The 26243-nt window shown below is 38.2% G+C and overlaps 1 protein-coding gene across 1 annotated transcript; it reads right to left on the bottom strand.

The window, feature by feature from the left end:
- Positions 1 to 816: 816 nt before the first annotated feature.
- LOC139736565 (solute carrier family 49 member A3-like) lies at positions 817 to 23829 on the bottom strand. Its single transcript, XM_071647313.1, has 9 exons — positions 23509 to 23829; positions 13766 to 13924; positions 11506 to 11796; positions 9536 to 9676; positions 8922 to 9038; positions 6781 to 6933; positions 4453 to 4610; positions 1811 to 2011; positions 817 to 917 (listed from the first exon to the last, which is right to left on the bottom strand). The coding sequence occupies exons 1-8, from the start codon at positions 23695 to 23697 to the stop codon at positions 1864 to 1866; spliced, it is 1356 nt and encodes a 451-aa protein (XP_071503414.1). The 5' UTR covers positions 23698 to 23829; the 3' UTR covers positions 817 to 917; positions 1811 to 1863.
- Between the last annotated feature and the right edge of the window lie 2414 nt (positions 23830 to 26243).

Raw genomic sequence — 26243 nt, 5'->3', positions numbered from 1 at the left:
ATCCATCACATAAGTCTTTCCGGCCTTGATGGCCCTTCAGGTTCTGAGTGTCGTTTCACGTAAGCGTATGGAATCATCACAGCACTGTGGGTTTCACAAGGTTAAATAGATCACAATTACATGCATGCTGAAGTGAAGTCATTGCAGGTTTCCAACATATCTCAACAACAGGAGGGGGAGTGAGAGGGGAGGGGGAAGGGGAGGGGAAGGAGAGAGGTGGGAGAGGAAGGAGTATAGCGGAAGAAGGAATCTTGTTCAGAAATATGCACACAGAATTTGACTACCTCAAGTCACGTGGGGTGCCCTTCCCTATGCTCTTAGAATGCAGGTATTCCTTACACACCAGTGGACATCTACTCAAGACACAACATTCAAATGACGGGTATATTCTATGGCATGCTCACGTTCTACTCTAGCATTGCTGATGTCACCTTAACAGAACTTGTTTAGCGGGGAGGCTTAAAAGGCGCACCCTGATTGATATAATGAACAAACACAGAATGCGGTCTTAATCTTCTTTTACAAAGAATGCTGTCGAAGCCTTCTTTCATGGAAGCTGTCCACTCGAACGGAAAGTCTCTGTACTCTTGAGAGACGTCACGCATAGTAATAATACATGAAACATGCAGGAAAGACACGTAAAGGAAGCTCCACAGTGTCCCCTACACCTCTGCCAGATCTCTCCAACCACGCTGCACGTCAGTTTACTGGCCTCCATCATCCCACCTGTCACCAAGGCGACGGCAGGCATCAGTAGATGACATTCCCCCCCTCGCCCACAGACCTGCGGCTGAAGTTCAGGATGTGGTCGGCCGCGTTGCAGTGCTCGGCACGGATCCGCTTGTACTTCGTGTGGAATCCAAGGATGTAGATGATCGCGGCGACAGCTGCGTATCCCCCGTAAAAGAGCATCGTTACTGTGAGAGGGGCAAAACAACAACAACAAAAAATGTTTGTCAAATCCATCCATGTCTAGCATCACATCTCCAAATCATCCTTTCATCATTGTACCATCAACTTCACAACGCATTGCAGGGAGCAACTTTCCTGGCTGCTATGAATTTTGGTATGACTTCTATACAAAATGGCATTTGTGCAGCACACTACATTCACAACTAAAATTGCTATTCAATTTTGAGAAGGAATATCATTCTCTGCACTAGAAGAGGTCATAAATTTTCCTCACTTCATGTAAAATACTGTTGCATTTGCTTACAAAAATTGATATTGAAACTATATTGCTGAACATCTAAGATCATGTTGTGCATACAAAATTGATCAAGAATTTTTACCTGATGTAAAAGCATATCGAAACTTCCCTACATGCAGAAAAAATTGAGGGCCTGAGTTTTACTTTTTCACATCTCTCTGAAAGTGAAATTTGACCTGTACTGATTACTTGTTTGCTAAGCAGAGTAACAGTAGGTGATTTCTAAATCAAGGTTAGGATTACGCTTCAGAAGACTGTATACCAACACTGCTTTTTTCATCTTTTTTTTTTTTTTTGGTAGTTAGGGGTGAATTCAATATAACTGAAATCTAGTATGCAAGCTGCATCTTCATACGAATATAAACTTTTTAACAAAGTTGAGAGTGTGTAGGCCTTTCCATGCTGCTCTGGTGGCAGTAAAACTATGACACCAGCACAAAACTTGAGAAGTACGCTGACAGAAGCTAACTGAAAGAAACAACAGAAAGTACACACAACATCAAAGCTAATAACAATTCCTGCAAATCTACCACCAAACATCACTGATTGACTTATTATCGCTTTATGTCTGGCTCTGTTTTTTTTTTTTCTTCCGCTCACATGACATGTCGTTTGAAATGCCACTGCTGCTGTTGAACCCAATCTCCTCGTGCTCATCCCTCCACCAGAAGAGGTGGGAGGATGCATTCCCGGGGTATCGTGGCCGAGGTGACTTGACAGGTGCTGCTGGCTTGCTGAGTTGGAGAGAGCGGCTTGGCTAGCCACTGGGCTGCTAGCATGAGTAGGATCCCTTGTATTTGCCTGCAGATGAAGAGGAGGAGGAGTAGTAGGGGACAATATTATAAAGCCCAGCATAAACAGCTCAGGTATATCCCATTTTCTTCAACACTTTTGCAACAGTGGCAAGCCAAAATGCCTCAGCTACTGTGACAAAAGCCTTGTCAACAACCGGCCAACTGTGACTGCTTTATCAGTGGTTGCTTTCCAAACACTGAAACTTGCAGCGGATGCATATACAAGATGTTCATGATATAGGATCAATTATAAAATTGGACCTTCAAGAATGTAGCCTATTAAAAGCGCTGAAATGAGTCACGGTGAGCCCATGATTTCCTTACCAACATGCACGGCCATGCAAAAAGTGTGCAATGAAAAAGCAGAATAGCATGGCGTTTTATCCTATGGGACATTTATACAGAGAAAGCATAACTGCTCAGTCACTGACGTCACAATGTCTACACCAGGAATGCGCACTCAATCAGTTGTTATAAGCGTGTCACGCGCAGCTACTATCATACGTGTTCTCAATCCTGTCTGTAAACAACTCCTAATTTGGGCCACCTGCCTGCCTTTTTTTATGCACCTTGTACGTACATACTGTGATGTGTGCTGGCTGGATTTCCAAGTGCATAAATGTTTGGAACGAACCTCTTCAGACATCTTGACATTTGAGCAAGTTCTACATGTAGCTGACTGGCATTGACCCATAAAGGTAAAAAAATACACTCGGCTTCACCTCATGCATGTTTCACAATTGTAAAATACCCTCAAGTGTGCTGGTCTGCACAACCATACTGCACTTCTAGCACGTGGCAGGAAGGGTTGACAACTTTGCTTCTTTTTTTCTTTCCTGAGGAAATTCAGTATTTTGTTAATCATCCAACTTTTAAGGAGAGTGGGTATAACTTTACAGAATTTAGAATTAATAACTCTGCATCAGATTAACTCAAATTTATCATCAATGATTAACCCTATTCTAACTGGGGGGGGGGGGGGGGGGGGTCAATTTGACCCCCCTCGACATTTCTCGCCGCGATTCCGCAATGCGCAAAGATTTTGCCGCGTCATTTCATGACTTTTTTCCTTGAAGTCTCCCACATATTTTGAGACCAAATTTGCCATGTCCGGGTACACCGTTCTGAAGTTACGTAATGTTTTGTGTATGCATGTCAACCCGAAAACAGCTCAAATTCATGATATCGTGTGCAAATCCAATGTAAATTGTGTTTTTTGGTTAAATTGATATAGATTAGATTATTTCAACTTATAACCAATGAAATTAATCAATTATAATGTAGATAAGCTTGAAAAAGTGCCTGCAACAAATTTTGGCCAAAAAACAATAGAAAACAAAAGTCAAAAAACAATGAATACATAAGAAATTAACAAAACAATAAAAAACAAAAGAAACTGATTTTGATTGTGCTATATTTTTACAAGAAAATTGTTCAATGTGTCTTGAGGAACTCTTACACAAAAATTTAGCAATTATTCAGTCTTTTTTATGGAGTTATAGGTGAAAATATGATTTCATGCATGAATTTGCATAATTAATTAACTAAAAATAGAAAATCAAAATTTTTCTTTTGTATGACCATGTAATCTTGTAGTTGACATCCAGCTCTATCTTCAGGCAAAATTTTGCGGCGATCATGCAATCGGTGGCCGAGATCTGACCCCCCCACCAGTAAAAACTTGGTCTCAAATAGCCCGGTTAGAATAGGGTTAAGGAGCTTTCACATCAGACCTGCATAGAGTTGCGTACCGTTATGCTGAAATACGCCGCACACCCATGAACAATTTTCTACAGAAGCAAGCAATTGCAAGAATGAGGAGACCATTTTGAATAACCGTGGATCCAGCCTCAAGGGATTTTTCTTTGGAATTGGGTATGGTAACGTGCTATTGCTTATGCATTGACGTACAGTAGTATAGTGTTGTGTCAACTTGCATGTGAACTGCCTATTTTTGCATCGAGTGCTCTATGCCAAAAGTATGTGCCAAAAAAAAAATCAAACATGTTTAATTTTTTTTTATGTACCCCATGTAATCATTATATCGCTCAATGTATTGTTATGCACGCCAGCATTGGCACAGCATGGGATAGCGTAAGCTCGGCAAACTGTAAAACGAGGAATGTTCAAGTGAATTTTGATTTTGCGAATTTCGCAAGTCATGAATTTCGCAAGTCGTGAATTTCGCAAGAGCCAAGATTTGTGAAATTGAAATGTACGCGAAAGTTCTTGTCTACACTGTATGCATTGAATGCTAGAGGCAATTCGCGAAAATTTCATGCTGCAATAAAGGCCGTCAGTTCCAATTCGCGAAAATTTCATGCCGCGAAAATATCGTGTTTTGTAGTTGTTGGCACACAACGCTACACAACTCTATACAAGCCCAGTGTGAAAGCCCCTTAAGAATGATAAATACAAAAGAAAAAAGAAAATTAGGAAGAGCCTTACCCAGACATGATCAGGAATCCAGCACTTGTCCCTTCTGACACTGGGTACGTGGCTTCGACGCCCAGCTCTAGCGAGACAGGGAACTGGGCAAAGCCGAAGAAACCAACAGCAGCACAGGTGCCAACGATGGCGGCGGGCATATGAGGATACCTAGACAGCTGCGCAAAGAGAAACGGGCTCTTGAATCTAACAATCTTTTGCATCAATGTCTTTTTGTTTGTTTTTTCCACTATCATGTATTTTCTCTACTAACTTGCAAACATAGGGAAACCTCTACTGGGCATCAAACCCACATTAGTCACTTTTGTTTTTGATATTTCAGCATTGGATCGTTTTATGAAAGTTGCTGTTTGCTTGCAAAAAGGAAAAAAAAACACCATGATGAGCTTCAAACATACCCTACTTACAGACATTTTTATGAATGAAAACAATAGACAAATGAATGTTTTTGAATTAACCACTGTGACCTTTGGTACTGTCCTTTATAAATGAAGATACTTTTTGTTTTTGTTATATGTAGACAGCTTTTATGATGAATTGATAATTTAATCAGATTTCTGTTTTCTTTTTCAGTATTAGAGTATCTTACCAATACAGTGGACTCCCATTATCACAAAGTCCTTGGGACAACAGTTTTCTTTCGGTACATACAAATAAACAATAAAATACATAAAGTGGATAGTGCTGTGGCCTGAAATTTGTACTTCATTGTAACTGGAATTTCGTTATAACTGTATTCGTTATAATGGGAGTGCACTGTAACTACTTAACCAGTAATACATTAATGAACAGTAACAAATTTAAGAAACATACTTTGTATGTTTCATGCCTAAATTGTTTTCTGGTTCCTATCATTTTACCTTGCTTTCCTACATTCGTGAATGTAACTTCAAACATGAACAATGATTACTACTGCATTGGATACTATCTGTAGATTCATTCATACATACTTTCATTCATTCATTCATTCATTCATTCATTCATTCATTCATTCATTCATTCATTCATTCATTCATTCATATCGTTATATAGTATTTGTACATTTTAAAGGGTGTGTACAGTTCTGGTCGAGGTGACGATTTAGCTTTTAACATTTTGTGAGATATTCAGAAACCACTCTACAAGATGTAAAAGGGTATGCAATTCTAAAGGGGTATCAAAAGTTTATTTGATGAAAATCGGTTTTGAAGTGGCTGAGAATTCCAAAAACAAAGTGAAACAAAGAGATCCTAATAAAGTTGTGGCATGTCGCCTTTTATTATTATCACTTTTTTTGATATCTCGGCTATTTGGAAACCAATTTTTATGAAATAAACATTGGATCCTTCTTAAAATCACATTCTCTTTCGTATTTCATAAGAGGTTTCTCATTATCTCACTTAGGAATGTAAAAAACATGAATCCCCACCTCAACCATTACTGTACACCGCCTTTAAGCATCTCCGTTTAAGGACATCTTCAAATTTCATTCGACAGATTTTGTGTGCTCTTATCATTTTCATACTGGACAGTGTGCTTTTCACTTATTTTTTTTTCATCACTCTTTCATTATCATTTGGTGTAGATTTCTAGCATGTGTTGTAATCATGTTGAACCTTCATTTGCAATATTACATGTACATGTATCATTTCATATTTGTTTTGGGTCAGGTTTTTTTGCACCATGTGAGAATGAGCTATTTTGGACAAATGCATTACCAACACTACAAGGAGGATGTTTCCTGCTCAGTGTCACATGTCACATGACTAAAGCCCTTGCATTTGTTTTTCTTTTTTGTTTTGATGGTTTTTTCTCAATTCTTGAGAAAAAAAAAAACGTACATACACACCACAGCATATTTTCACTGGAGTATTGGTACAAATTAGCACAACACATATTATAGTGAAGCAGTAAAACTGAATAAGGTGCCATGTGTGTGATATACTACAAATCTGCCTAGAAACTATGCCAACAGAAAAAAAGAAAATTAATTTCTGAAAGAAATATATATAGTGCTCTCTATCTCACCTTCTCATCTTTAACAGTGAAATAAGGAAAAAAGAGTTCATATTGCAATACTTTCAATATCACACATCACATTGGGGGGAAAAAAGACATATAATAATAAGTACTCATATATCAAGGGCTAATTTGTATGGATTATGTTTTCTATTTTTCTTTGTGTCTGGCACACGTCGGTAAAAAGGTAATTATGGCAAGCCATGTAAACAACACTCCTTCCTGTCACAGGACTGAGCAACAACATATCCTTTTTAATTTTTTTTTACTTCTTTTTTTTTTCTTTTCTTTTTTTTTTTTCGTAGAAAGGAATTGAGCAAAGGAACTTACTATGGACAGTGCAACAGCACACACAGCAGACAGCGCAAAGGCCACCTTGGCCACTAGGCCAAACTTCTTCGTCCTGTCCACGTAGAGTCCGGACAAAAACGCCCCAACGATGCCGCTGCCAATCATTACGGCCCCGCAGATGCCAGAAAAGTTCTGCATGGGTAGGGTGGGGAGGGGAGGGGGAGATGAAAAAGGGAGAGAGGTTGCTCACTGTATTCCTGAATAAACAAACCCACATTGTAGATCTTGCAAAAAGCATAGAGCAGGGAAAGAAAGCATAGCACTGAAGTTCTCTTTGTACATCCTGTGTAGCCAAATGACTGTCTTACTTGCTGAAAGTAATCACCCTTTCTTGGCAGACCCCTTGATTTGTATCATGGATTGTCCAGGATGAAACAAAAATGTGTCAAATCTATGCTAAAGCGGCTGACTTACAATGTATGAATCAGACAGACATTACTCCTGAAGAAATAACTCACAGTACACTGCCTCCCCAAACTCGCTTCTATTCTAATACAGTGAAACAGACATAGACAAACTCGCTGAGACGAAAAAGATAAAAACTAAGATCTACCAATGATTCACAAAGAATTTAGATTTTCCTCTCAGAATAGTGATATCAGCAGCTAAATTGCTTTTTCCAAAGAGGAGAAATTCTCAAAAGCTGCAAGCAGTAAGGCCTACTGTGGCAATTACTGGGATGGGAAGAAATCCATCAACATATTCTACCATCTAAAATAGGGTGCGTTTATCTAAAACTTTTCTGAGGCAGAATCACCATCCTAAACGTGTTTGAGCCATTTTCCGGGGTTAGATAAACGCAACCATGTTTTCAAACGCGTTTAGACTGAACGCCATTCAAAGGGCGTTTTGAAACGCGTTTCAGACCACGATCGGCATTCTGTGAGTAGATAAACCCAATGTCGTTTTTGAAACACGTTTATATCTCAAGGTCAACTCCCAGTTGTTTTCGGTTGTGTTTTCTACCCATTATTTGTGTGTGAATGATGAGAAATGTATGGTTGTATGCAGTAAACCTTTACTTCCTGGGTCGAATGGCGCGATTGAATGAGGATTAGATAAACGCTGCATCCCGAGAATCGCATTTCAAACCACATTCGCAAGCACCGTTCCAAACGCGTTTTGAAACGTGATTCTCTCTCTCTCTCGTTAGATAAACGCAGCCATAGTCGCAGCAAATTACATGCACATACAAACAAAACGTAAAGATAGGTATTTTGTCAAAAGACATCATACCATGTATCTCCAGCATCTTTCTCGCTATAAAACGTGAATACCATTCCTCAAGTCAAGCATTTTGTTCCACACTCTGTATGCTCATGTCAGTATCATTCACAGATGTAGTCTGCTGCATGCATTCACAAGTTCGTTTTTTCTTGTTCTTTTTCGCCTGACTTGCCTCTTAAATCGCACCAGAATGCAAGGCTTACCTGTACATGTACTTCAACATGAATTATTGCCGGACACTTTTTTTTTTCCTGAAGAGAGCACTAGAAGTCTATCCTAAAAATATTAATTACTGGGCTCACACCTGTAAATAAAATGGAATATCTCTGACCGCATCACAAAATCATACCAAAGATACTAGAATAAATTAAGAAAAAATTGATTAAAAATCATACATGCAGTATGGCAAAAAACTGAATAGCTGTAGATCATGAGTATGAATTCCTCTACAAACTGCATTTTGGTTGCAGGATGAAAGCTTTTCTCACGGAATTTGAAGAGACTATATTTTGATTGGGTGCATGTACAGAAAATATGTGATTTTTTGAGTAAAAAGAACTTGCAGTCTGGCTTAGCAGACCCTTGGACAGAGTTTGAGCTGAAGAACACCCCCTTGGAAATTTGATGGATGAAAAGGTATACCTCATTTTTTCAGGCTACCAAAGATGAAAACCTCATTTCTACCAGCTATTTTACAGAAAATTTTGAATCTTGAATTTTAACACACGTCTCTATGGGGAAATATTTACCTATGTAAACCCTACACCTCAAGAAGGAGACTAAGGATATGCCATAACATGGCAGTTGATTTTAACTTTAAAATCATCTTAAATCCAATGTGAAACATCCCCCTAAAGGATTGAAAAAAAAAAGAGGGGTAGAGGAGAACTCACATCGCTGTAGCCTTGCGGACAGAGCACTTCTTCCATGATGGAGGTGATGGCGTTGAAGACAGCGAGTCCAGCTCCGAACACGAGGCACAAGACCCAGAAGGCTCTGATGGTAATGAGCTGGTCCACGCAATACCAGACATCACACACACAAAAAAAAATAATAATGATAATACATGAATAACAAGACTGACATTTTTGACCCTTCATGTACCCTTGCACAATCCTGTAACCTGCTAAACTGAGGTATGACAGCCACAGACCTCTTTCATGTTGTATTCAGATCTCGTGCCTACAGTGTATTTCTGCACTGAAGATTCTTGGTGACAATATTTAAGCTTGTCCGAAGGGCTTGCCAAACCTACACACTAGCATTTCACTGGATTTAGAAGCTCCTAAAATCATACATATCATATGCAATCCTCCGTAAGGATGCGTAGGCATCACTACACATGAATAATTTCTCCACGGTTACCATAAGCAAATATTTTTAGGTTTTGTTTTGTTTATGGTTGTTGTTTTTTTCACTTTTGTTTAATCTATTTGTGGTTCATAAAAATGCATCTGACTGTTAATCACAAAGCGCAAAAGCGATATCACAGCACATAGACACGAACCTTCTTCAGGCCGGCAATGAAGGACTCGTGGTGGGAGGCTGCACTGGCACTAGGCGGTCTAGGTGGGGCGTTCTTGCAGTAGCACATGACCGCAACAGCGAGTACCCCGCTCACCACACCGGGTATCATATACAGGAGCAGCTGTGTAGGGAATAAAGTGGAAGAAAAAGAGCACAGATAAAGTCTCACTCACTCACTCTTTGCCTATCAATCTTCTTTTACTTCTTTTTTTTTAACCATTGTCTCAAGAATGATCTTAAATTGTTGCTAAAGCTTGGGGGGGGGGTTTCTATTAATAATCATTCCATACATCTTGAGCAGAATTTGATCGGATTTATTACTCCATAATGATCATGAATGATAATACATAAATGCAATACATTACCAGAAATTGAGAAACACACATAAACAATACTTATTTGATTCTGAACTGCAAGAAAAAACAGAAAATGCAATGACTTTTCATGCAAGGAAACCTAAAAAAATAAATAAAATAATAAAAATCAGGTACAAATGTTATTCTCAACTCTTTATCTATGTAGAAAAATCAGAAAAAAAAACAAAAACAAAACCATAACATCAAGAAAAATCAGAAGGAAAATCAGCCATACTACACCGAAATACAATAGATATTGCATTTTGCGCTTTAAGTGAGAAATATGATACACTGTGACCCTGCATCACAAAAACAACAAACAATTGCCAGTCATGGCACATTCTGAAAGCTCTATTAAAGCTTAAAATGATGTATAACTCAATTCAAATGTACTTTCCTAACCTATCGAAATATTAGAAAGAAAGCACATACTCTGGAAAAGTGTGAACTGAGAAAAGAGAATCTGCAGTACAGGGTCTATTCAAGCGCTTAATCTTTAGCAAACTGTGATAGCTGTGTGATGAATGGGACAAAAAAATATGATATAAACAACTGGAGCAACAACAATGAAGGAAAATCAGATGAAGCTAAGAATTTAGCATGGTCTATCACTACATTCTGTCCATGATTAATGCCAACTTTTTAAGCAGTAGCATTATCTTTACAAAAAGTTATTAGAGCTGAAAGTGAAGAAAGGATTTTTCAAGAAATGAAAAGGGACCTGAGCTAAGACATACCTAATCACAACACACTACAAAAAAAAAAAGGGTTGTAGAAAAACACACTTTCTCATTACAATAGGAGATTTAGGCTTCTACCAACCTTTATTGACTTGCTGAAACAAACAATTTAGCTTTCGTCCACTCTTGTGGACTTCTTCAGGCCAAGTGATTGTACCGTTTCTCTGACACTGCCTGCTTGTCTCTTGATCACTGGACCGAAGATTGGCGATGAGCTGTGTCAGTCACTTGACCTGAGGAAGTCCACAGGAGTGGACAAAAGCTAGCCAGCAAGTCAATAAAGGTTGGTAGAAGCCTAAATCTCCTATTGTATGATTTCCCCAACTAATGAAAGCTTTCTGCATCACACTTTCTCATTCAATTTATGACCCCAACTTACAGATAATGTAAAAGAAGAATAGCTCCTTCAGAAAATAAGAAAAACTCAAGATACACTTGGTGGACCCATTTCACCTCTTTTGAGTCCTCATGTAAAATCAAGGGGTGCGACTTTTTGTTGGATTTGTGATGCATGGTCACACATGACGAGTATAAACCCTATCCCCTTGAGGTTCTGAAATGTTAATAAGACTTACACAGAATCAAACATGTTTCAACACAACAGCCTTGGTCCAATAGGTGAATCTAGTGTTAAGGAAAGTATGCCATTTCAACATTGCATTTTGGAAGTTCTAAGTTTTAATTTTTAGCAAGAAATGGGCAGCTTTAATATCATACATCAGAAAAATAAAACAGAAAGGGACTGATTATAATCCAATGTATCCATGTGTTCGTATCCATATCTGTGTGTGTATACATTTCTTATATGATGTGGTATGTATATCTTTGAGGGATGTTTGTACACAAGTACGTACCAGAAACTCTACACCATCGGCATCTGTGACCAGCATGGAAGAGAGGAGCATACCAAGAAGGATTCCCAAGGGGTTGGAGGTGGACCCCAGGGTGTTCGCAGTGGCCCGCTGGCTCTCCGGGAACCATGTGGCCGCCACCTTGGTGGGCGTGAATAGGAAGCACGGCTGGGCCAGGGAAGCCACGCCCTGGCCCACCAGCACCACCACGTACCGGTAGTCCTGGCAGAACTTAAATACTGCTAGGTAGCGTATCACCAGGCCCAGCATGTTGCAGCAGGCTCCGAGAATGATCTGCCAAATGGAATGGATACAAAGAACAACTGGTACTTAATGGGGTTGTACAGTTTTGATTGAGACCTAATTTCAGGTTTTTAACATTTTGGGGGGAGATAATGAGAAACCTCTTATGAAATATGAACGAGCATGTAATTCCACGAGGAATTCAACGTTTATTTGATGAAAACTGGTTTTGAAATGGCTGAGATATCCCAAACAGAGCGATTCTAATGAAGTGTGTGACCCACCTTTTATTACAATCGCTTTGTTTTACTTTGTTTTTGGATGTTTCAGTCATTCCAAACCCGATTTTCATCAAATAAACTTTGAATTCCTCTTAAAAATCGTATGCTCTGTACTATTTCATATTACAAAGTGTTTTCTTGGTATCTCGCAAAAAGTTAAAAGCCCAATTCTCATCCCCACCAATACTGTACCATCCCTTTGATGATAAATTTACTGGTGAGGAGCTCATAGATTTATCTCAAGTACGTTTATTCTTTCTTCTTTTTGTTTGTTACAGGGAGACCCTTAAATGATAGATGCAGTTTATACTGTAACAATTATGGTCTTATACTGTATAAACAGGGACTATCTATATGTACAGGAAATGATGTTTTGGGATTAGACATGCATAAAGCTAGTATTCTTGAAAATGTTAAGCATAACTGTCCATACAAAATATCTTGAAGTTCTACAGACTTATAAAAGAAAAGTCAATTTTCCACTTCCCGCTGACCTTTCAAGCACTGTATGGTGCACTCGCTCAGGGGCAGCATAACCAACAAGTTTGAAAAAGAGACATTCTTTCGGGTACAAATGTAGGTACATGTAGCACAGGTATCTGCACATGTCCTTGGGTGTAATTGTGTAATTGTACCCAGGGCCGGCGCAGCCGTGGGGGCCGCGGGGGCTCGGGCCCCCACACTTTTTGTGCACCATACAAAGGAATACATACACGTTTGTAAGGTGTCATCACTTTGGGCCCCCACACTTTTTTCAACCCGGAAAAAAAAAAAGTGGCACTAAAATAGAAATAGATAGAGATCTTGAAGTATGGCGGCGGTAAGGTTATGTGTTTTCTCTGAAGACCTTTTTTTTATAACATCTGAAAATGGGGGGGGGGAGAGAATGAGCTGAGGACCTTTTTTTATTTTTTATTTTTTTTTGCTTGTCAGCTGAAGAAACCCAGAGGTGGACAGGGAGAGATGAGCTGAGGACGTCGCTTCTTTTTTTTTTCTTTTTTTTTTTTTTGCTCATCAGCTGAAGAAACCCGGAAGTGGACTGGGAGAGATGAGTTGAGAACCTTTTTTTTATCATTTTTTGCTTGTAAGCTGAAGAAACCTGGAAGTGGGCCCCCACACTTTTGAAAACACTGCGCCGGCCCTGGTACCACCATAGGTGGCACAGGTACCAAGCTGTTCCTTTCTTTCATCTTCATCACCATTGGCAAGAACTTTGGGTGCAGTTGACAAATCAGCAAATACAGAGCTTGACAAGTTAGAGGCTTAAAGGGAGGGAATAGTTTTGGTTGAGATGGGGATTCAGGTATTATAACTTCTTTTTTTGAAAGAAATCTTTTACAAAATACGGCAGAGCTTATAATTTTTGAGGAGTTCAAAGTTTATTTGATGAAAGATATCCAGAACAAAGCAATTCTAATAAAAGGTGGGACCTACAGTTGTACTTTAAGAGAATCACTTTGTTTTACTTTGTGTTTTTGATGTCTCAGCCATTTCAAAACCAATTTCCATGAAATAAACTTTGAATTTCCCTTTGAATCGTATACTCTTTATTCATTTCATTGAGTGAATTCTTTGTATCTTGCAAATGGTTAAAATCCAAATCCTCACCTCAACCAACACTACACAACACCATTCCTTTCAAAGGACAGATCATTTTGGCAGGGGAACCCACTGAAAATTATAGTTTCTCTAACCGGAATCTTACAGTGATATGCTGCACCAAACAGCCGCTCACTTACCACGGGCGCCAGACCCCAGGTGTCCAGGATGCCGACTGCTACGAACCCAAACGGGATGGTGGTGACCATATACACTGTGGACAGCCAGTTAATGTTCGCATCAGTGGTGTTCATGTACGTCGCTGCGTAGTTGGCGATGGGTGCAAAGCTTATCCATGCCTGCAAAAGTCAACGTAGTGCGACACTCATTAGGATTGCCAGTGCATATGTAGATCAGTGGAGTCAAGTCACCGCGAGGAAGAGAAGGTGGCACAATTGAGTAGAATTGCAACTGATTGACAAATTGCCCTGCAATGTACAATCGAATTCGAATCTTGCTCAAGTATCCCTACACCTATTTGTCATGGCTACTACAGTACTAAAACACTGATCAATTCAGTGCTTATTTACGTTGATGTATTATAAAGGCAATTATTCAATTAGTAGCAATGAAAAACACCCTCAACGGAAGAGTTTCATGAATTTGAATAATTGAGTAGAATATTATGACAAAAAAGTGCTGATTTTTGCCAGCTGTGCCACGAGTTGACATAATGCCATGACAACAGAGAATGCTTGTGTCCATTCTGCCAAGTTCTTTACAGTTTGATTGTCAATAAGACTGAGTGAGATCCTGTATATACTGTGTTAGTACACAGGGTCTGATGACCCACCACTGGCACTAATTCTGTAAAGATGATATCTTTCATGGCATGAAATTGTCACGAAGTGGAGCCAACTGCCTTTCTTGCGGCATGAAATTTTCACCACTTATCCTGGCATTCAACGCACATTGTAGTGCAGACAAGAACTTTTGCGTGTGTTTTAATTTTGCGAATCTCGGTTCTAGCAAAATTTGTGAAATTGAAATGCACACAAACATTACTTGTTTTACAGTATTGTGCAGGCTATTTTTTCAAAGAAAGACATGCTACAATTCATCTACTGTAACTGTAACATACTTTTGTACATTGTATGTGGTCATGCACCACAAAGCCAACAAAAAGTGACCAGGCAGTAATTTTTAGTTGAGAACAGATTGTGAAAGAGCAGATTTTAAAGGGACTGTACAGTACTGGTTGAGGTAGGGATTCATGTTTTGAACATTCCTAAGTGAGACAATGAAAAGCCTCTTATGAAATATGAAAGAGCATGTAATTTTAAGAAGGATTCAACGTTTATTTGATGAAAATTGGTTTTCAAATGGCTGAGATATCCAAAAAAGTGCTAATAATAAAAGGCGACATGCCCCAACTTTATTAGTATCTCTTTGTTTCACCTTGTTTTTGGATATCTCAGCCATTTCAAAACCGATTTTCATCGAATCAACTTTTGATACCCCTTAGAACTGCATGCTCTTTGACATCTCATAGAGTGGTTTCTGAATATCTCACAAAACGTTAAAAGCTAGATCTTCACCTTGACCAGAACTGTACACACCCTTTAAGCTTTAAAATAATATATTTTATAACTCAATTCAAATGGACTTTCCTTTAAACTTATCTTATAAAGGAAAAGAAAATACATACTCTGGAAAAAGTTTACTGAGGAAAGAGGCTCTAATTTGTAATATTAGGTTATATTCAAGCACTTTAATACTCTGACCAAGCTGTGCTAGCTGTGCAATTAATGACACGAAAACAGGATGTGAAACTACACACAGCATAAACAATTAAGGGATTACCATATTAAGCTGAAATTTATCATGCTCTATTGACACATTAAATCAATTTCTCATACCAACTTTCAAAGCAGTGATACCATTCTTTAAAAAGTTATTAGAGTTTAAAGTGAAGAGTGTGTAAAGCATTTCTAAGGAATGAAAAGGGGACTCTACGATACATCTGAACACACTATTCTCAAACAAACAAAAAAAAGTGTTCTAGAAAAACTGCTAAAAACACAATTTCCTATTTGTTTTAGGATCCCAAACTTTACCACAATGTTTTGCTCTTTCAGAAAATGTAAAAATTCAAGATTGATTAGGTTACCCATCTTGATCTACCATCACTACTCTTTGTTCATCAGCGAGCCCGTGCTTCTGTGCCTCCAGTGCCCTGGTTATGACCCACCATTTCCCTCTCCTCTCCCCCCCCCCCCCCTTGTCCACCTCGGACTTACTACCTTCTTCACTACTATATCTTTCTATCCTCTCATCAATCTTTCCTTACAAGAGAGCTGCCATGTGTTTGTTAATGTGCGTCCGTATGTGTGCATGTATGTGTGTATTACTCTGTCTGTATTTTTTTTTTTTTGCTACCGCTTCTTAGGGAAATTTGTTGTTGTTGTTGTTTTGCAATTATTTTTTTTTCTCTATGAGGGGACTGCATTCTACAAGCTCTGCTTTTTAGCAGTCCCCTCCATTTCCAGCAATATTGTTTATGCATTTACCACAGTGACGTAACAGTTATTTGTATCTCTGTTGATAATTTACCTGTATCTTTTTTACAATGTTATTCTGTTTATCGCATTGTGGTACTGATTTCCTGACATCTGTGTATATGAGCATTTCTTTGTCTTTCTTTGTATTTCTAATTATTTGTTGGAAGTGAAATAAATCAACTTGAACAACTTGAACTTGATTATCATCTATTTTGAGTCCTGACATAAAATCAGTGAATGTGACTTTTTGTTGGTTTTGGGATGCATGGTCACATATTGTATATTCCCTGTGCAGTATACTCAGCCAAGACTATTTGCAACAGACAAAAAGAGCATCATGAACAGCTTAGGCATTCATATGACACCAAACTGTAATCTGAATGTGTAAGTCATATTGCAGATTTACATGTACACGTACACACAAAATACGTATTCCACAGTGTATTAAATGAATATTCAAGCTCACATTCTATAACAAACATAGGAAATGCTCAGTACAGGTAAACAAAGCACTAAAAATAGAATCACTATTGCACATGTACAGGAAGATTATCACAGCATGGATGCTCCAAGAAACTGAAAAACAATAGCAGAAGGTCAGAGTCTAAGTCTGCCATCACTACACTGTACAAGTGCAATATACTGTACTGTATGATGTATTCTTTCATTGGACATTGAGTTAAATCAGCACAATGCATGGTGGCATGTTTCTTTGAGTGGTGATAAACCCTCTTCAGCATCACCATTTCAGCAAGTGAAGATTCCCTACATAATGGCCTATTGTTCCCTGGTCAAAAGGTACAGCAATATTACTTTCATTTTGGCAACTACAGGGATGGTATAGTTTCAGTTGAGATGGGATTTCAGCCATTTTCAGGTTTCCAACTTTGTGTGTGTGTGAGTGTGTGTGTGTGTGTGTGTGAGAGATAGTAAGAAACTTCCTATGAAATATGAACATTCTATATATATAAAGAGAAATTAAAAGTTTATTAATGATGAAAATTGATTGTGAAATGGCAGAGATATACAAACAAAATGATACTAATATAAGGATCACTTTGTTTTACTTTGTTTTTGAATATCTCGGCCATTCCAAACTCGATTTTCATCAAAGAAACTATGAATTCCTATTCTAATGGTAAGCTTTTTAACATTTCATAAAGTGGTTTTCAGTACTAATCTCACAAACAGTTTAAGAGCTGAATTCTCATTTCAACCAATATCACCCGTTTAAACTGTGCAAAATAGCTCATAGTCATAACATGTTTATTTTTGTCTATTCTAAGTAAGTTCTGTTTTTTTTTCTTGAAAGCCTAATATCAAGACTTTACCAAGAGACTTGTGTGTCAAAGAAGTAATTCTGACATACTCTTGTTGACCTTTGACCTCTTTCAAATTACGTTGTATATGAAAACAATAAAAATTTGGTATAAAGCATAAAACAATAAAAAAAAAAACAAATGGGCAGTTTTGGGCACTTAAGAGAGTAATGAGATAGGCAGGTTTGGGCAGTTCAGTTACTAATAGGTTAATAGCATTGTGCATTAACAGTTTGTCTATGGTAATTACAGGGTTAAAAAGACACAAATGTTGTCAGATTTCACTCGATCAACTCTTGAAAATCCCATTCACAGTTTGGGCACTGTGGAAGAAGTGCTTAATGCTGTTTGAGATGCAATGATACAATTCAACAAAATGTGCCCTGTATGCATCCTCACACACTTGTATGGTATGTCCATAAGTACATTGTACAGTATGCATAGACATATTATATATTGTACACTGCATGTGAGAGAGAGATGCTAGTAGTGTGTGTTTAGGCCTATACTGTAAAAGTGGAAATTTTCGCGGTGTTGAAATTTTCGCGCATTTCGCGCAACGAGAAGCTAGCGCGAAAATAAAAGCACGCAAATATTTTTGCGTGCCATATGTCCCAGTACTTGATGTCTTGATTCTGCGGAATCAAAAACATGCGAAAGTCTTCTGACACGGCAAAGTGTGAAAAATTAGTCGCGCGAAAATATCCACTTTTACAGTAATGTAAAAGTGTGTGTGTTGCTGTGGGTCTCAGCATAATTCTTATGTACAATTGTGTACATCACATATATCACTGAAAAAATTTTGAACAATGCAAAAACAAAATGGACATGTGTGGGTGTGTGAGTACTTACATTGTATGGTACTAACTACATTTGTAGTTTATCTCCACGCCCCTTACTGTTATCTACTTTTGTATCACAGTTGTAGCAAAATACATACATAGATTCATCAACATCACTCTTCAAACAGGAAAATGCAAACATATTGCTCAGATAATGAGTTAATATGCACATACAGTATGTTATGAGCACGGGTGCAAGGGACATTGTACGTACTGTGTTGACCTGTACACACTTGCAAACATGCTTTATCAATCATACTCTAACTCCAAAAAAGCCTGTGTATGACCTTAACACAGTGTGTCTATCAATCATCACAGCACTTGTGGCTCTTTAACATTAACTGCATGCACAATAGTGCCATTTGATTTGATTTGATTTGATTTATTGTTCCACATCTCAAAACACAAATAACATGATACAATCAATTTGACATAAGACTGAACATAGCGTCGTAATTACAAAGAATACAAGAGAAGACAATTTTACAAACATGACATGTGGGGACCTACTAAAAAGCAAAGCTTGTAATGTATAGGTCCCTGTATAGATGAAAGCGTTGGTCTTCTTAAACAACCTAGTAACGAAAACTATGAAAGGAAGGAAAGGGACGTATAAAAGAAAAGAGAGCAAAAAGAGCAAGAAAAAGAAATAAAATATACAAGAGCATAGCGAAATACTAAGTAGCCACTTGGATCATACGCTTACAACATTCCTTGTCACCCGAGCAACATAGTTACATAACTGTAAGAATGCGCCAAAATGCACATGATACATAATGATTCATTAATTCAGGAATAGCCTTGACATAAATGACTCAGTACAAAGAACGAAAAGCAAACCTGGAATACCTAATAAATGACGAATCTGATAAAGAAGAGGGAGTTCGAATAAAATTGCATGTTGTATGATTAGACATAAGCTTGCACAAGGGATTTTTTTAGTTTACCTTTAAAACAATTCAGTGACAACGATTCAGTGATGTTAGAGTCAAGGCTATTCCAGAATGTTGGACTTTCTGTATCGGAGTATTATTGTTTTAAGAGCAAATGTACTTCTTACGGGAGAAAAGTGAAATGAATTTTCCTGTCTTGTAGGGTAGGAATGTACATCACTTTATTTTTTACAAACATGAGAGTGAAAGCATTTAAAGGTAATTCGTCTTCAGTTAACTGGTACATAAATATCCCAAGGGAGTAAGAATATATGTGACCCGCGACAACGGTTTCAGGCAAAAGTCGCAACAGAAAATTCCCTCCTGACGGGGTACAAAGATTTTGACCATTATTTTTGTCGATTTAGGGTTTTTGCAGAAATCGAATCTTTGATATGTTTTCTATATCTACACTAAATTTCAGAGCATAAGACTAAGGTTTTCCTATCGAAAATGGAATTTTAAGCACCCTATGTTGGATCGCACTTGTCAGTTTTGAGCTTCTTTCGAACGCCGCGCCAATATCCCCAGCGTTGCTACGGCGCAGGGTTGCGCATGCGATTGGCTGGTGCGTCGCATACATTTACATAATTCGGCTTTAATACGGAGACAGCAGTTGCAGCGTTTGGGGAATGCTTTGTCCACGCGTGCACGATTACATGCTCCATTGTTCTTGCTATAGTGGTTTTACGCTCGCTCTGTAGTGCGTGCTCTTCGTTTGGCTTTCTATCCAAACTATTCTACTGCAATGTTCGACAACGGAAGTGAAACAAAAATCATGCAGCATGACATAATCGTGTGAAAAGAAAACTAGTTATTCTCAGGTTTGTCTACTTGCACATGTAGTAAAAATTATGACAGCAGACTGACTCAATGAAAGGTAGATGAGAGGAAAGGAGCAGTCACATGTGACTAATTATATTCATACTACACGTCAAGATCGCATCAAACTAATGAGTCGTGTTTGTTTGTTTTAATTTCAGTAACACCATGAACAAAGCAACATATGAATGTCTTGTAAAAGCAAAACAAACAGGAAGCGTTACCCTTGCGAGCACAAAGACAACTTTAGACAAGTCAACCACAATGAAAACATGATTTGTAAATGTGTGGATTTGACACCGCTCCAGTTACATGCACACGGTCATGGCGTGTGGATGCCATTGCGTAATGCGTGCACCATACACATGTTCATGTATACCATACGTGCAATTATCGTATTCGCCATCTTGAAAGACGTACTGTAAACAAACCCGAGCGAAACGCATTGTTTTTCGGCTCCATACGCTGAGCTCCGAGGAAGGTGCCCGGGAAATTTGACTCTCTCAGTGAGCCAATCAGAACGCGATACGGTTGCTAAAGGTGGAGCTTAACATCGATTGGCACCATTGTACGGATGGGTGATTCTCCCCTCGCATCGCCGCTCAGACATTGTCTTTGAGAAAGAGGTGAATCTTCAAAGCCTGTTTTCTCGCAATTTTGTCAGGCTAACAACTTAAAAAGTGCATTTTATTTCTCTTTCTATGCCCACTTATGGTGCCGGAGAATACAAGTGTTTTATATCAATGCAAAGCTTAGGTAATGGGCAATGTGATTCAGTGAAAAAATGAATTTTCACAATTCCCGACTTTTGCCTGAAACCGTTGTCGCCGGTCACATATGTCAAAAATCTTTAAGAAGTTATCACTTTTGAAAAGTGGGCTTGCCGGCGCTAAATAATTTGTACAATTGATAATCCTTATAGCTCGCTTTTGTATTCTGAAGATAGACTCCAGGCGTATTTTGGAACAATTCCCCCAGGCCAGTATGCTATAATGAAGATACAGAAGTAACAAAGTGGAATATAAGGTACAGAGTACGTAATATAATATATGGAGAAAACATGCTTAAAAGCTTCTGTAGTAGTAACTTACTTAATGATTTGTTTCTTCCTGCCAAGATAATTTACAATCAATTAAAAGGCCAAGAAATTTAACTGAATTTGTCTGTTGTAAGTTTACCCCTTTGATTGAAATTGAGCCAGGTAAACAAGTAATTGTATTACTAAACACCATAAAATTAGTTTTGTTTAGATTTAGGGATAATTTGTTACTTTGAATCCAATCATTAAAACGTGATTCAACTCAAAGTTCAGCATATCAAGTAACTCAGTAGGATTTTTGTGCGTCAAAAAAAAAGACTTGAATCGTCCGCAAACAAGAGGAAAGAAAGGAGTGTGGACGACCTGGGCAAATCATTTATGTACACAATAAAAAGAAGTGGTCCCAAAAGGGTGCCTTGTGGAACACCACATGTTATATTTGCTGTGCTTAAATCAGAATCATTAATGTGTACAAATTGTGATCGATTTGTAAGGTACATTTGTAATCTCTGAACCACTCCATTAATGAGCGTTACATTTTTATGTCATCTGCTCTGGGCTACTACAACCTACAGTAGATCAAACAGACCAACATGTTAATCTTTTATCACTACAAATATATGTCTACCGGAAATTCAATGACACTTTTATGATCAGATTTTCATTGAAAATTAATAACAGAAACATTTCAGCTATAAATTCCTGGGCTTTCATTCACTCATGCCTCTTTCTACACTGTGTATGATAATTTGAACTATTGTGTGAAACATATTGCACAGCTCTACCATTGCATATAATGAAATCACAATTGTACAAGTGTTGTTTACAATGATAGTGCTACAATTTTGTAAATTTTCATGTACAGTACTGCATATACATGAAAATATGATGTTCATTCATTGTCATTCAAATCATCCTTTATCTGAAACGACATAGACTGTGTATTTTGTTGCCAGTGACAAACTCACAGCACTGTAACTCTTCCTCTTTGGATTTTTTCATAGGTCACACTATTCAGACCACAAACACACACCCGTGGTACATGGCTGGAAATGCAGCGATCTACTGCGTGCATGCGCTCCTTGGTAGCAGCACGGTCAACAGCGTGACCTTTAAAAGTGCATTCCCGATCGCGTGAACTCCCGATTATCAGATGTACCGTTCGCACATGCTGCATATAATCTTCATTTTTGGTAAGTTGTGAAATGTGTATGTCAATATCGATAACATAGCTACATTATGTAGTGTCATTAATGAAGATTACATTTAATAAGTTTGAGGTGACAAAAAATGATGTCAAGTATCAAAACTCAAAGTGATCGTAAAGCGATCGCTGAGCTCTCTTTCTGTTGTGGGCCATTCCGGTACAGCCCTGTCGCTATTTATACAGCGACTGGGCTGTGTATAGTAGGACAGTAACAAGGGAATGTGTACTATCTGTCAAAAACTGAAATTTGGTGGAATTCTCTTTATATTTCCCTATATCATTCTATGCATGTGACATTATCAAAACTGCAGTAGTCTTCTCATCCAGCAGTGACTAACACAGAAACTTTAAAAATTCATAACTTTTGAATGCATCAAGTAATTTTTCTCAAACTCTCACTGATGCACTGATGACGGCAGTGATGTGTTCAATGAACCGAAGCATGATCGTATGCGTCTCTTCTCGTTCCCAAGGGCCTTCTTCAGTAATGTTAGTACAGCTGTGTACAAGTGCAATCTGTATGTCTACATCTATGTACTAGTATAACAATCATGGTCAGCCCTATAACAGAAACACCGTTGCGGAACGCTGTAACTAGTACGTGTTGGCTGGGGTCTCTGATGCGTGTGGCGGTAGGTCAGCCCATCTATTCACGGAGACGGAGGATGACCATGTCACATGTAAATCTTTACCAACGTTACTTCTTAGATAAAAAGCCCAACGAGAAGAGACAGATACCATCAGTCTTACGGCATTATCATGAAATAGTCCACCACTCCATTCACCGCCATTCATTTCGTCATAGCCGGTGACTCCTTTCAACCTCCATACCATAGTTTGCACATAGTGAAGATGCACACGCAGAACAAGAGGGGACCAATATCAAGATTTGGCCTGTCTAACTACAGATATTGCTGCTGTGTTCACTCAATTCATGATGTATCTGTGTAAATATGGTGAACTTGTTCTTGAAGGTTTGAAGTTCAGAGAGACGTGGGGCGTGGGTCTTTTGCTTTGTCCTGTCTAGTGTCTTGTGTGTGTGACTTTTTGTTTTGGCACAGCAAGCTAACGACAAGTAACGTTACTAGACAACACTGCCACAATAACAACAGAGAGGAAGATATAATTCTAACAAGATTTTACACAGGTACAGCTACCATGCATTATTATACTACATCGTACTAACAGTAAGTAGTGAGGTCTATCTAAACAAATATTTACCAACGCTGAAGATATGTTCACCAGAGCCAATACGGCTATGACGAGCCATCGCCGCTTGTAAACGGTACGTTCTCCCGTCGTGCCATCCCGGGAGAGCGCTGGCGGAGTGTGAGAACGCGCACCAGGTCGAGAGGCGTGCCTGTACTCATCGTCACTACTTTGATTATAAATCTGTCTGTAGTGTGGCATTGTGTTCCGTTGATCCAATCGGCGATAGAATGTTTGAACCAGATTACAAAAGATGATTGCTTGTCATGACACGTGTTGTACTAATTAAGTCACAAACGAGTGGACAGTCCTCAGTTTTCTGGTCCAGCAGCACGGCGGCGCACAGAACGAGGTGTAAATATCAACGATCTTTGGTTGATGCAAGCGCAAGCATGGATGCATGTATGCATGTTGCGCTTGCATCAATGTATGATGCAAACAAACATACACGTACCGGATGCGTACTATCCGACGAGTCATATGATGCTTGTTGTACGTTGCGGGTTCCATGCACCAAGCTGTCAATGATCTCAACGTGTAAAATTTTGCAATGGCGCCATCTCGAGTTGGGTTGAAGATAATGCGATCGAGCCAACAACACAGAACTCTACATAAAGTTCTGTGGCCAACAAGCATCACCCAAGGTTGCCGTAGTTTAGGCGTGATGGTTATGCTTTTTGGCATAATTTTTGCCGCTTCAGCATAGGTATTGCAACATTATGCTAGGCATAATAAGGTTCATTAAAAAAAAAAAAGAAAATGTGAGTACTGTTTGCTTTCTTTTTTGCTTGGCACCACATTTGGTTGATAATTATGGTTTAATATAATTTTGTGGCAATTTAGCATAATAATTTTAGGCCGCCTCAAGCAAAATCCCATTAACACGCTGGTCACAGTACCAATACCACTGGGCTTTCCAGAGCAGAATTTCTTCGCAAAAACCGATAAGTCCATATATGCCAAATGGAGATATTTGCGATTAAAGGTCAAGAAAAATAAAGAGAATAATAAGAAAATTTTTGCTTCTTTTGACCATAACTTTACAAATGTGCCTGTATATGTAGTGACCAATATATCAATTAAAATGTATTATTTTGTACTTTATGACAGAAACCGTACTTCAAAAGTTTAAAAGAAATGGACTTATCGGGGTTTTTTTTGCGACCAAACTCTTTGCCTTATCTCTACGTAGAAATAAATTAACTGTCTTATAATCATTATCGTTATAGGCCTATAGTTTCTGAAAAGCAAACTATCTTTTTTTTTTCGTAGAAATCTTTAAAAGGATATAAAACGTCGGGGCCGATCCACATCATCATTCCCCTAAAATCTTGAAATATAATGTTTGCTTTTAAAATGAACTAATTAGACAAAGATTGATATTGAATAATATGGGGCAAGTTTTATGAGATCTGATGTTTGCCCACATCAACCATGATATTATGTATAAAAATAGCCAAATAATCAAATTGCTGAAGATCGACAACTGTTACAGTGGAAAGTACTTTTTCGATCAGTATTGTCTTGCTTCAGAAAATAATCATTTTATTGTGATAACCATTACCATTATATAATACACTTCTAATATTCTCATCATTTTTGTAGCAAGAACAATTCTAACTATGTAAGTTCCCCTCTTTGCATGAGTCGCCTGCACTCTTTTAATACTTATAAATTTATTGTCTAAATTTACCGTGAAGAATGTTATATGACTCCCACTTTCTGGCAATGAATTTCCACATTCTCTTTCGACTTGAAGCCCGCAGGTATAGGCCTACTCATACATCATTTTGAAAGTATCACCAAAATATTTGTACAATTATATTTCTCCATTGTTTGCTGCAAAACTACCTTACTGTATAAACGTCTCTGGTTTTGCCCGAATTATTGTTATGATGCCTAGAGCTCTGTGTTATATTCACTGTATATTCATTTTTATACCTTTTTTTTTCCTTTCTCTTTCCCTTGAAATAATGATACGAAGAGTTTGTTCGCAAAAACCGATAAGTCCATTTTTGAAGATTTTGAAGTACGGTCTCTTTCATAAAGTACAAAATAATACCTTTTAAATGACATATTGGTCACTACATATAAAGGTACATTTTTGAAGTTATGGTCAAAAGAAGCAAATATTTTCTTATTATTCTTCTTATTTTTCTTGACCTTAAAATCGCAAATATCTCCATTTGGCAAATATGGACTTATCGGGTTTTGCGAACAAACTCTTCATAGTAATTTTCTATATTTTGTAATGCATATCATTTGGGCTGACCCTTGATATTAGAATGTGTGTGCGTGGTTGAGTGTGTATGTCAGTGTGTGTGTGCGTGTGTGTGTGTGTGTGTGTGTGTGTGTGTGTGTGTGTGTGCGTGTGTGTGTGTGTGTGTGTTTGAATGTGCGTGGGTGAGTTAGTGTGCGATACACGCGCGTGTGTATTATGTACGTATTCGAATTTGCGGAGAGAATATGAGGTATTCATCAACATAATATATTGTTACCTTTATAATGATTTCTTTTTTGAGACATGATGATTAGTTTTTGGTTTTGGATAATATCACCTTCATAATAATTTAATGGTTGTATTTTTTATATGAGCTCTCTCGTGGAGACTGTATGAGCTCCTTTGCGGAGACGCTCGATAGTATGAGCCATAGAGCTGTATAATCCAACTCTATGGTATGAGCTCCCTTGTGGAGGCATTATGGTGTATTTAATATTCTTGTTTGGTATCTCGAAGATTTAGTATG

Source organism: Diadema antillarum, unplaced genomic scaffold (assembly GCF_040938485.1).
Source record: "Diadema antillarum isolate AM-2024a unplaced genomic scaffold, OU_Dant_1.0 seq00000653_RagTag, whole genome shotgun sequence".
Lineage (NCBI taxonomy): Eukaryota > Metazoa > Echinodermata > Echinoidea > Diadematoida > Diadematidae > Diadema > Diadema antillarum.
The sequence above is the reverse complement of the archived record's forward strand: the minus strand, read 5'-3'. Positions and strand labels throughout refer to the sequence as shown.